Source organism: Dama dama, chromosome 23, assembly GCF_033118175.1.
Source record: "Dama dama isolate Ldn47 chromosome 23, ASM3311817v1, whole genome shotgun sequence".
NCBI classification, from domain to species: Eukaryota; Metazoa; Chordata; class Mammalia; order Artiodactyla; family Cervidae; genus Dama; species Dama dama.
The window spans coordinates 81,521,626-81,533,869 of NC_083703.1; the positions used below are offsets into that span (position 1 = coordinate 81,521,626).

Here is a 12,244-nt window from a genome sequence, read left to right on the forward strand (position 1 = left end):
TTTTTGGAAATCAACCAGTAACCTCCCTGCCCCATGACACCTGCTCTTCAGAAGGGGTATGTTGTTATTGTTCAGTCACTAAGTCATATCCGACTCTTTATAACCCCACAGACTGCAGCATGCCGGGCTCCTCTGCAGTCTCCTGGAGTTTGCTCCAATTCCTGTCTGGTGAGTCAGTGATGCTATCCAGCCATCTCATCCTCTGCTGCCTACTTCTCCTTTTGCTTTTAATCTTTGCCACCATCAGGGTCTTTTGCAATGAGTCAGGTCTTCACATCAAGTGGCCAAAGTACTGGAACTTCAGCACTGGTCCTTCCAATGAGTATTCAGGGCTGATTTCCTCTAGGATTGACTGGTTTGCTCTCCTTGCAGTCCAAGGGACTCTCAAGAGTCTTCTCCAGCACCACAATTCAAAAGCATCAGTTCTCCGGTGCTCAGTCTTCTTTATGGCCCAACTCTCACATCCATCATGACTACTGGAAAAACCGTAGCTTTGACTATAGGGACCTTTGTTGGCAAAATGATGTCTCTGCTTTTTAATATGCTGTCTAGGTTGGTCATAGCTTTCCTTCCAAGGATAAGGGATATAGGGCAGTGTTTACCATCAGCACTGGTGGCGTATCCATCTCCCTTCTGGTGGAACCGGATTCAAATCTCTTTAATTCCTCTGAGCTTCAGTTTCTATAAAATGTGGCCCGTAGTTCATTTTCCTTTAGCAGCATTAGCGTATTGCCTAATGCCTCGTTCCAAGCAGTGATCACTGTTATCAAGTCAAACAGGTTTCAGGAAGGCTGTGCAGCCAGGGCCAGGTGGATGTGCAATGGGTATGAACATGGCTACCGCCAGGCTCAGGAGGAATAAATAGGGTCCTGCTATTCACATAAGCGGGCTAACTTATAAGGGAGGGGTCCTGTAGGGTATATGAGAGTTTACATGAGTCTGGCTAAGGGCTTAGAGGGTACCTGACACTAAGGATTTTTTCAGCATCTGCTCTGGGCCAGGCTTAGCGGGTACAAGTATTAATGAGGCCAAGGGTCAATCTCTGGGAAACTCACAACCGGCCGGGAAAGACAGGCTCAAACAAGCAAAATGTGCAAAATGATATCACCGCAGGCTAGGTCCAGGATGCCAAGGAAATCCGAGGAAGCAGGCAGCTTAAGCCAAGACACTATCCCTCCCCTCCTATGCCAAGGTCAAGGCTAACCACGGCAACACCCCCCACCCCTCCCTCCCAGGCGCGCGCACAACAGAGGCAAAAGCGAATCCTTCTCGGGAGAGAGCTGGGGGCGCAGGGAGCGGAGGGGTAGACGGGCTGAGAAAAGTGAGGTTCCCTCTCCACCTGAAGGGAGCTGGGGATCTCCGCGGGAGTGGGCGAGGCGCGGGCGCGCAGGGCGGCTCGGGGTCCCGGGGAGGGGACGGGTCAGAGGACCGGATCGGGCCAGGTAGGCGCGAGAGGGGTGGGGGGAAGAGTGCGCCCTCAAGGTGGTCCTCCTGCGGGCGGCCGGCGGCCCCGCCTGCTCCCTCTCCTCCCCCCACCCACCCCGAGAGGCAGGGCTGGATCCCTGAGCGCCGCCCCTCCCTCCCCTCCCCTCCCCACCCCTCCTCCCTCCTCCCTCCCCACCCCTCCTCCCTCCTCCCTCCCCTCCTCCTCCCCACCTCCTCCCCTCATCCTCCCCCCCCCCCGACCCGCAGAGGAAGGGCTGGATCCCTGAGCAGCGCCGCCCCTCCTCCGGGCAGGCCGGCCGATGAGTCAGCTGACGCGGGCGCCCCAGCCGCTCCGGCTCCCCGCGCTCCCCGAAGTGGCTGCGAGCCGGCCGCCCACTTCCAGGCTCGGGGACGGGAAAGTGATGCGCGCCTCCTGACGCCGCGCGGGGCCGCCGCCGCTCGGTCTGCGCTTTTGCCCCCAGCCCAGCCCAGAGCGCCGTCTTGACCCGAGGCCAGTTAGGGCGCGCGCTGGGCGTGGGGAGCTCGCCGGCCGCCCGGGATGGCCTCCAGTTTCAATGACATCGTGAAGCAAGGCTACGTGAGGATCCGGAGCCGCCGCCTGGGGGTGAGTGTGGACCCTCCCTCCCGCCTCCCGACCCCCGGCCAGCGGCCCTGGGGGTGCCCGGCGCGCCTCGCCGCGCCTTCCCGGCTGGAGCGCACCCCGGGGCAGCCGCTGGAGCGGCTCTCGGGGTGTCGCGGGTCTATCTTTGTCTCCCGGGTGACTTGGCTTTCCGTCGGTGGCCGCGTGTCCGCCTCGGTAGCCTCTGGAGCCCATCGAATGGAAATAAATATTTCTCGGTAGCCATGGGAGTCGGCGCCGAGGAGCCCGCGCGGGGGCGCCGAGCCTGCCGGGTGCCCCGCCGCCCCCGCCCGCCGCCAACTTCACTCCAGCGGGGGTGGGGGACGGATCGGCCGGGCGGGGAAGGGCGGACGCTCCGGGTGCGAACCGGCTCAGTGACCCCCGACCCGGGAGAGACACATCTGCCAAGAGAAGGGCTTTCTTCGGAACTCCGGGCGGTGGACAGTGACCCAGCCCCGGCCCAGGAGCTGGCGAGGGCGCCGTGGGTAGATGTCCTCGTCCTGAGCCTGGGCAGGGGGCGAGCTGCTGTCGTACACCCCGGAGGCCCACTGGAGCGCTGTCTATTTAGGGCGGAACCGAACACCCGGCCCAGAGCTGGCGCTCTGTCCTTAAACATGTACTGGAAGGAAGGATGAATGAACCGGAGGGCCCCGTGTGGGCAGATGTCGGCGCGGGGATGGGTCCTCCTTTAAAACTCCCTCTCTGTGGCCCTTCTCCTCCCTTCATTGATGCACTTCAGAGAGAACTGACTCTGCTTCTCTTTGGGCTTGAGTGATGGCTAAGGAATTCTTGAGGGAGGAAGAGGATACCGGAGTGATTTTTTTTTTTTTTTTTTTTAATTTCAAGCTGCTTCATTTCTCTTTGCTTTGTGTCGGGTGCTGTTGCTGCTTTTTTTTTTTTTTTTCCATTGTGTACTTTGGGGCGAGGGGGTTGGGGGTAGAAAAGTTTACTTTGCTAATGTCTGAAAAAATGGTAATGTCAGGAATGGCCACAGGGATAACTTGAACATCTTTCTCCACAAATACATGTCACTGGCACTGTTCTCTTATCTGATCTTTGGGCTTGCTAATGCACCAGATAATTTTACTGGAAATTGAAATTTCACCATGTTAAACAGCTATACAGGAAAACATGCTGATGGGAAATACCCGAAACTATTAAAAGCTCTTACCTGGTTTGTTTCCGTCCTTTGCTTCCTTTCTTCCTTCCTCCTCCCTTTTCTTCCTCTCTTTCTTTCCTTTATTTTCTTTCTTTCGTTCCTTGCTGGTTACCATGTTTTAGCACTTTTCCTGCTGGTTACCATTTAGCAACTATGTCCTGTGTAATTGTGAATATGCAAATATATAATTAGGGAGCAATGTAAGAGAACCCACCGGTCCCTATCAACTGTGGGTTTCCTTGGTTTTCTTCTCTGCCATGCAGACATTCTAATCAACAGGCACAGCTTTTGTTAGGGCACTTAACAAGGGTCAGAAATAATAGGAACTTTTTATTTCTCATAACCTTGTGGGCCAGCCAAGTGTTACAGTGTTAAAAGAGCATTTGAAAACACCATTCTAATTTTAGATTTACTCCATCATGTCAGTTGAGGAAATTGATGAGACATCCATTCTGTGCTAGAGAGCATTCCAATAGAAAGAGGACGTGAATTATTAATGTACAAAATGTGAATTATTCATAAGGATCAGTTTATGCCAAATTGTGACACGTGATGATTTATTTGAAAAGCTAGTTACCATAACTTCTAGTTTATAGTAATTGAGACTTTTTTCTGTAATATTACTACTGACATAATGTTGTCCCATGTGTGTGCCAATGTTTTTGGACAGATATGCAAAGGAAAGGAAAAGTAGTTTACTTTGCATTTACTTCATACTTTATAGTATTTTGAATGCCAACAGAAGTGTACTTTCTTAGGATTTATTCATTGTATCTGTGCTAATACTCAAATAGATTTTGGAATATTTATTGAATGATGGTTATTGTTCATGGAGAGAAAAGGTCAACAATAATCAAAATCTAGTTTTATTTGTTCAGTTTGGTTTTATCACCAGTTTAATTTTAAAAAGTGTTCTAAGTAGTAAAATTTATCATTAGAAACTGAGGAGGCTGTTGGAAACACTGCAAGCTAAAGTTTTAATGGAGGCATCAAGAAGAATGCATTGGGAAAACGGCATAGGGACCTTCAGTGTAAAGGAAGAAATGTTAGTGGAGCTGATCGAGGCAGAAGATAGCTTAGAACAGCCCGCAGCATGTGTAAGTCTCAAAGAGTGGTAGGGCTTATGTTAGTACACTGTAGGTGCTCAGTTCATGCACGCTGAACATGGGTTGAACTAAAAGTGGATGCCTGACTTTGCAATTCATAAGCCTCTTGAGGAACTAATATGACATGGTGGCTTTATTAATGGAATCCAGACAAGTGTCTGAGGATTAGAACCATGTTTAGGAGAGTTTATAATTAAACAAGAAAACAACATTTCCTGGTGAGCAGCTGTTGTACCTAGGAACGCCCCTGCAGATTTGGAGAAAGAAGAAAAGAGACAAACACTCCTTCTGTTACTTGTTAGCTTTGTGACCCTTGACCTCTCTTGGCCTCAGTTTTCTTATGTGTACAGTGAACAGTGTTTAACGATGCAGTGAACTTCGGATAAGATAACATCTATGAAAATGCACTGAAAGCACACAGCTTTGGCTCTGATTGCATCATTTCTTTGGTATAATTAGAGACGAGTTAGGGTTGGTGGAAGGATATGGGAATTATTGATTTCCTTATCTTTCTATCTAGAAGTGTCCAAAGGCATACATGTTTATGCAGTTTTCATTGGATGCACTTTTTACAAATATAATACATTTAAGTGATCTGTGATTTTTTGTTGTTGTTGTTATTTAATACTGATTTATTTCTCACGAGGGACCAAAAAAATATATGCTGCAGTCATGTGGTGCCGTCTCCAAGGGGCCTATATCACATTCACAGACTTGATTATTACCAAGTTCCTTGCCCTCACTTGTGTGTGCGCTAAGTCGCTTCAGTTGTGTCTGACTCTACGATGCTATGGACTGTGGCCCACCAGGCTCCTCTGTCCATGAGATTCTCCAGGCAAGAATACTGGAGTGGGTTGCCATTCCCTTCTCCAGGGGATCTTCCCAAGCCAGGGACTGAACCCGCGTCTCTTACGTCTCCTGCGTTGGCGGGCGGGTTCTTTACCACTCGCGCCACCAGGGAAGCCCTGCTCCCACACACACACAGACAGCATGCATGCCACACACACACACACACAGACACACAAATATAATACATTTAAGTGATTTCTCAACAAGGCGTGAGACATTCTAAGACCATCCCTGTTCAGATGGGTCTCAGTGAGTGATATCATATGTCTTTACTCTCCAACCTCATCTCCGTTGGAGCTGTCCACTTGGGCCCTGGGGGCTGCATTTGTTCAGGAATGTCGATGGCACTGCTTTGGGGGGTGGGGAGGGGGTCTGTCCACAGTTGTTTGGCAAACCCCCTGAAGGCATTAAATGTGTGTTTTTAGAGGAATGGTGAATCGGGTGATTTGCACATCATTAGCAATTGACCTGAGTCTGAGCAAACTCTGGGAGATAATGAAAGACGGGGAAGCCTGGTGTGCTGCAGTCCATGGGGTCGCAAAGAGTCGGGCGTGACTAGTGTCTGAACAGCAACCATGGCCTCGCGTGTGGCTCAGGCGTGTCACAGACTGTGCTCACTCGGGTTCTTCCCGTGCAGCGGAGAGGATTGCCCAGGCAAGAACTGTCGGGACGTGTCCACCCAGCAAGTCTCAGGGTTTAAACTCACACCTGTTTACTTTATCTCCATGCAGTTCCCCTTGATTACTTGATTTTATTTACTTTTCAACATTTATATATTGATTTGGCTGTGCTGAGTCTTAGTTGCAGCCTGTGGGATCTAGCTCCCTGACCAGGAATCGACCTCAGGCGCCCTGCATCGGGCGTGTGGAGTCTTAGTCACTGGACCCCAAGGGAAGCCCCTGGGAGGGTGGGTGTGTCGGGGAAGTCCCCATTTGCCTCTCAGCAGCATCTCTGCTCACCTACCAAGGAAGGGCCTCTTCTCCCATCAGCCTACATCTTCATCTGGTCGGCTCCTAGTCTCAGACTTAATATATCCAACCACCCATTGTTTCATCCCAGCCGGCTTCTCCTGGAGTCTGTATCTCAGCCACTACAGGTCCCGGTATTTCAGTTGCCCTGGTGAAAATCAGTCAAACAATCAAACAAGCAGCAAAGGATCAAAACTTAGTCTCCTTTCTCGCTCCTTCCCTTATCTCTTACCACCACAGCCAGTCCATCACGAGATGCTGTAAGCTTTGTTTTGGAAGTGTAGCTCGAGTCCAATGACCTCTCACACCATCTGCCACTACCGCCCTGGCCCAAGCCCCCAAATATTGTCATACCCTCCTGGTTTATCTCCCTCGCTGCTCAGACCACCAAAGCCTTTCCCTGCGACCCAGTGTAACTGCCTTACCACCAGCTCCGAGGTCCTGTGCTGACTCAGAGTATCTTCTTTTGCTCCTCCCTCTGTCTGGAATACTGTTCCACCAGCTTATCTCTCTCTTCACCTCCTCCAACCTTTCTGCAAGTGCCGCCTTCTCATCGAAACCTTCCAGCCCTCTGGTTTTGTCTCTTCCCTCCTTCTGTCCCCGTGTCCCTTCCATTTTTTCTCTCTAGACTTAGCATCCACTTACCTACTGATCTGTCTGTAGGTTTTATCTGTTGATTGCATATATCTCCCAAATAGCGTGTGGAACTCCATGAGGGCTGGGACTTCTCTTTTGATTGTAGCCAAACCCCAGTGCCTGGAACAGTTTCCAGCATGGAGACGCACCTGATGAAGGTTTAGTGTGTGAATGAATGAATGAATGAATGAATCCATCATTATAGCTGGACCCCAGTGCCAGCATGAAGAAAAACTTGAAAATGTATTGGATGAATGAATGAAACCATCAGTTATAGTTGAACCCCAGTGCCTGGAAGAGTTTCCAGCATGGAGAAGCGGTTGATGAAAATTTATTGAATGAAGGAATGAATCCATCAATTATAGCTGAACCCCAGTGCCTGGAACAGTTTCCAGCATGGAGACGCACCTGATGAAGGTTTAGTGTGTGAATGAATGAATGAATGAATGAATCCATCATTATAGCTGGACCCCAGTGCCAGCATGAAGAAAAACTTGAAAATGTATTGGATGAATGAATGAAACCATCAGTTATAGTTGAACCCCAGTGCCTGGACGAGTTTCCAGCATGGAGAAGCGGTTGATGAAAATTTATTGAATGAAGGAATGAATCCATCAATTAGAGCTGAACCCCAGTGCCTGGAACAGTTTCCAGCATGGAGAAGCGCTTGATGAAAATTTATTGAATGAATGAATGAACCATCAATTATAGCTGAACCCCCCAGTGCCTGGAGCAGTTTCCAGCATGGAAGACGCGCTTGATGAAGATTTATTGAACGAATGAATGAATCCATCACTGTCTCCTGGCTTAACAGCATGGGCTTTGACGTGAGACTGTTAAAATCCCAATTCAGCGACTAGTTATGTGACTTTTGGTGAGTTATTTAATATTAAGAAGCCTCAGTCTTCTGTAAAAATAGGGAGGCTCCTAATATCCGCCTGATAGAAGATCCTCATGAAAGGCTTAACACAGTGCCCGACACAGTGGAAACCCAACCAGTGCTCATTTCTGCTCTCCTTCTTACCACCAGTGCTGTTAGAGGATAATGATGCTTACATGGTGGTAGTATGCCTCTTCTACTGCGATAGCGCTCATCCTCGGAGAACTCACTCTTTAGTTAGGAAAACATGTAGCGCCTGTGAAGCAGTTACTGTACAACCACTGATGCTAGGTCATGGCCAGGGGTATTGGCCGTTGTATAATTTTTCCTGGTGGAAAAATGTCAGGAACAGAGAAACTTATCTGTATACAAATTTGGTTTGAGCAAGCTCATCGGACAAGAGCAAAACTGTTAATTTGAGGATCTTTTTCCGGGGTGGGGGAACTGGCAGATAAGATTTGAAAAGTTGGTTAAATTTTAGGCGGAAATATTTTCTCACCCCTTTCGTTTCTCAGTTTCACCTGACCCAGTATGCCAGAGACGTTTCATTTTTTATTTAGGGTTTTAGGATGCAGAGATGATCAGGAATCTGTGCATTTTTTATATCGTGGCAAAGTTATATTCCTTACTAACATTGAAATCACAGGAATGGAATAAATTAATCATATGCCACCAGTTTGGTCGCTAAGTCATGTCGACTCTTTTGCGACCCCCTGGACTGTGGCCCGCCAGGTTCCTCTGTCCATAGGATTCTCCAGGCAAGCATACTGGGGTGGGCTGCCATTTCCTCCTCCCGGGGATCTTCCTGACCCAGAAATAGGAGCTGTGTTTCCTGCTCTGGCAGGCAAAGTCTTTACCACTGAGCTACCAGGAAAGTCCTGCCATCAGTACATGAGTGTGTATACACACGTGTGCACACAAGCACATGTAATCATTCAATAAGCTCCATGAAGCACCCTTTTCCTTCCTAAGGAAAAGAGACTTGGAGGCTGACTTCCTGTAGTGAAATTTATGGTCAGACACTCACCTAAGACTATTTGGCTTCCCAGGTGGCACTAGTGGTGAAGAATCTGCCTGCGATGCAGGAGACCCAGGTTCCATCCCTGGGTTGCAAAGATCCCCTGGAGAAGGAAATGGTAGCCCACTCCAGTATTCTTGCTGGGAAATCCCATGGACAGAAGAGCCTGGTGGGCTACAGTCCATGGGTTGCAGAGAGTCAGACACAACTATGCATGCATGCGCGTGCACACACACACAGGAAGACTTAGTGTTCCCATTTGAATCAGCCTCACTGGTTTTCATGTCAGAAGTTCTTTCCAGCTGGTATTTTAGTCATCTTTATTTGATCGTCGTTGTGGATAAAGTCAGCCTTTAATCATCAGCCCCAAAACTGGTTTAAGCAAAGAATGGCCAATTTAGTGATTTTGTGTGTAGACATAAACCAAATTATGGACGTGATCATTTCCCCCACATCTGCCAATGTATTTTTTTATAATATTCATGAGATGACTAGAAATATTTATTTTTTAAGCAGTTTTGTGGATCATTATCTTTGGTATTTTAAGAATTCAGTTTTTATTTGGGGTTTATTTGCTTTCATTTATTTTAACATGCATCAGATGTTTATGGAGTGAATACTCATGTTAAGAAGCTTAGGGAACACTACCCTAAATAAGACAGATGTGGTCAACATCCATGGGGAATTGACAGTCTATTTTGGGACTGGTGTTATTAACATGAGATTAATATATTCACTCTAGTTAAGGAAGAATTCGTCTGAGCAACAGGTCAAATATTGAAGTGAAAAGGTATCTTCAGGTCTTTCCTTGTTTCATTTTTATGAAACGAGGGAGGGGAAATTTGATTTTCCTCTTACTCTAGGAATTTGATTCTGATCGGGTGGAAATCAAATCTTCAGGGAATCTAAGCCAGGAAGAGATTAGTCTGCCTCCATCCTGCAAACGCCCTGTTTCTGTGAAATTCAAAATGAAACTAATAGTTTAGAAATGCCACAGACATATGTGAATGTGGAAGTTAAAATAGCTTCCTTCTAGAATGCAGATGCCTGCATTTTGGATGAGGTTTTTCGGAGCAGTTGGCAGGCTGTGTTTATTTTATGAGTGTTCTAGTCTGTCGGAGCCCTGGGTCTCAGAGAATAGAAGTGTTAGCTGTGTGCCCCGTGTTATGCAGAGGGTGTAAATGATTGTCCTCAGGTGATGCTTCACAGCTTTTATGGGATTCTTAGAGAAATCTGTACTTCTGTGTCCCCAAACCTCTCACCTCCCACCCTCCAGATTTCCAAAACAGTGAAGAACCACTGTCTCGTTTTTATAAATTAGAATTTTAGGGACTTTATCGGTGGTCCAGAGGCTCAGACTCCAAGCTCCCGTGGCAGGGGGCCCGGGTGGCATCCCTGGTCAGGGGACTAGATCCCACATGCCCCAGCGTCGTGTTCCCGGCCCGCAGCTAGAGATCCTGCCTGCTACAGTGAAGACCAAGATCCTGTGTGCCGCAACTGAAACAAGCTGCAGCTTAAAAAAAGGCCAGACTTTCAGCTTTTACATAATCGTAGGTTCACGTGAGGTGTAAGAAATAATACAGAGACAGCCCATGCCCTTTGCCCAGCTTCTCCCAGGGGTGATGTTTTTCAGGTCCCCAATGTTGCAGCAGGATCCTGGTATACCACCGAGGCGCAGAGCGTTGCTCACAGCGGGGTCCTCCCTGTTGTCTTTTATAGCTGCCCCTTCATCCCCCCCCCACCCCCGCCCCGCAGCCCTAAAGCCCTGACAACCGCGAATCTGTTTTCCATTTCTGTGGTTTTATCATTCATCATTTCAAAATATTATAGAAATGGAACCATGCAGTATGGAATGTTTGGAATTTTTTTAGCTCAGTATAATTCTCTAGAATTGTGGTGGTTGTCGTGGGTTCTGTGGGTGTGGATGGTGGTTGTTGATAGTTGCTCAGTTGTGTCCAACTCTTTGCGACCCCACGGATCACAGCAGGCCAGGGCTCCCTGTCCGTTATCATCTCCTGGAGCTTGCTCAAACTCATGTCCATTGAGTCGGTGATGCCATCCAGCCATCTCGTCCTCTGTCGTCCCCTTCTCCTCCTGCCTTCAATCTTTCCCAGCATTAGGGTTTTTCCTAATGAGTCAGTCCTTCGAATCAGGTGGCCGAAGTATTGGAGTTTCAGATTCAGTACCAGTCCTTCCAATGAATATTCAGGGTTGATTTCCTTTAGTATTGACTGATTTGATCTCCTTGCTGTCCACGAGACTCTCAAGAGTCTTTTCCAACACCACAATTCAAAAGCATCAGTTATTTGGTGCTCAGCCTTCTTTGTGGTCCAGCTCTCACATCCATACATGACTACTGGAAAAACCATAGCTTCAGCTGTAGGGACCTTTGTTGACAAAGTAATGTCTCTGCTTTTTAGTACATTGTCTAGATTAGTCATAGTTTTTCTTCCAAGGAGCAAGAGTCTTTTAATTTCATGGCTGCAGTCACCATCTGCAAGAAAATAAACTCTGTCACTGGTTCTGTTGTTTCCCCATCTATTTGCCATGAAATGATGGGATCGGATGCTATTCCTTTTTCCTTTTAATGCTAAGCTGTAGTCGAGGGTATGGATGTGCCATAGGTTGTTTAGCTGTTCATATATTGAGGGATATCTGGGGGGTGTTTTCCATTTTAGGCTCTTATGAATAGGTTGATGTAAATATCTGGGCTAGGGTTTTTGTGTGAATGTAAATTTTCATACCTCTAGGAAAACGCTCTAGGGGTACCATTGCTGTGTGTATTGGTAGTTGCATGTTTAGTTTTACGGGAAACCGCCAAACTGGTTTTCACATTTTGCATTCACAGCAGCAGCACGGGAGTGACCCAGTCTCTGCATCCTTGCAGCATCTGGGGTTGCCCCGGTTTTTGGTGCGTGTCTCGGCATAGATGTTCTCACGAGTGACGCTGATCCCTCCTTGTCACGCTGAGCATTTCTCATGTTCCAGTTTGTCGTCTATACTTACATTCTGGGAAAAGGCCTGTTCATATCTTTTGCCCATTTTCTAATTGGGTTGTTTTTTAACTGTTGAGTTTTGAGAGATCTTTGTATATTCTTGATATTAATCCTTTTCAGACATGTGATTTGCAAATATTTTCTCTTACTATGTAGCTTATCATTCTTATCCTTTTAAAAAGGTCTAGCAGGGCAGACGTCTTTAAGTTTGATGAATTCCAATTTATCAGGTTTTTTTTTTTTTCCTTTTCATAGTAATGCTTTGCCCAGCCCAACATCCTAACTATTTTTTCCTACTTTTTCCCCTAAATATTTTATAGTTTTACCTTTTACATTTAAGACTGTGATCCGTTTAGAGTCAGTTTTTATTTACGGTGTGCATTTTGTGTGAAGGTTCGTTTTCTGCCTCTGGGTGTCCGGTTGCTGCAGGACCATTTGTTGAAAAGGCTGCCTTTTCCCCACTGAGCTTGTTTGTGCTCTCTGTTCCTAGTCCTCTGTTTAATGCCACTGTTCTGTGTGTCTCCGTTGTGCCTTGATGTGTCTGCATGTGTCTACATGTGTAGCTAT

The 12,244-nt window shown here is 47.5% G+C and overlaps 1 protein-coding gene across 1 annotated transcript in view; it reads left to right on the forward strand.

Moving 5' to 3' along the window:
* Window positions 1-1,792: 1,792 nt before the first annotated feature.
* DOK5 (docking protein 5) overlaps window positions 1,793-12,244 on the forward strand; it is a 147,091-nt gene continuing 136,639 nt past the window's right edge. Inside the window, exon 1 of the mRNA XM_061127540.1 lies at window positions 1,793-2,050. Within this exon, the coding sequence (XP_060983523.1) occupies window positions 1,985-2,050 (66 nt within the window). The 5' untranslated portion in view covers window positions 1,793-1,984. The remainder of the gene's footprint in view (window positions 2,051-12,244) is intronic.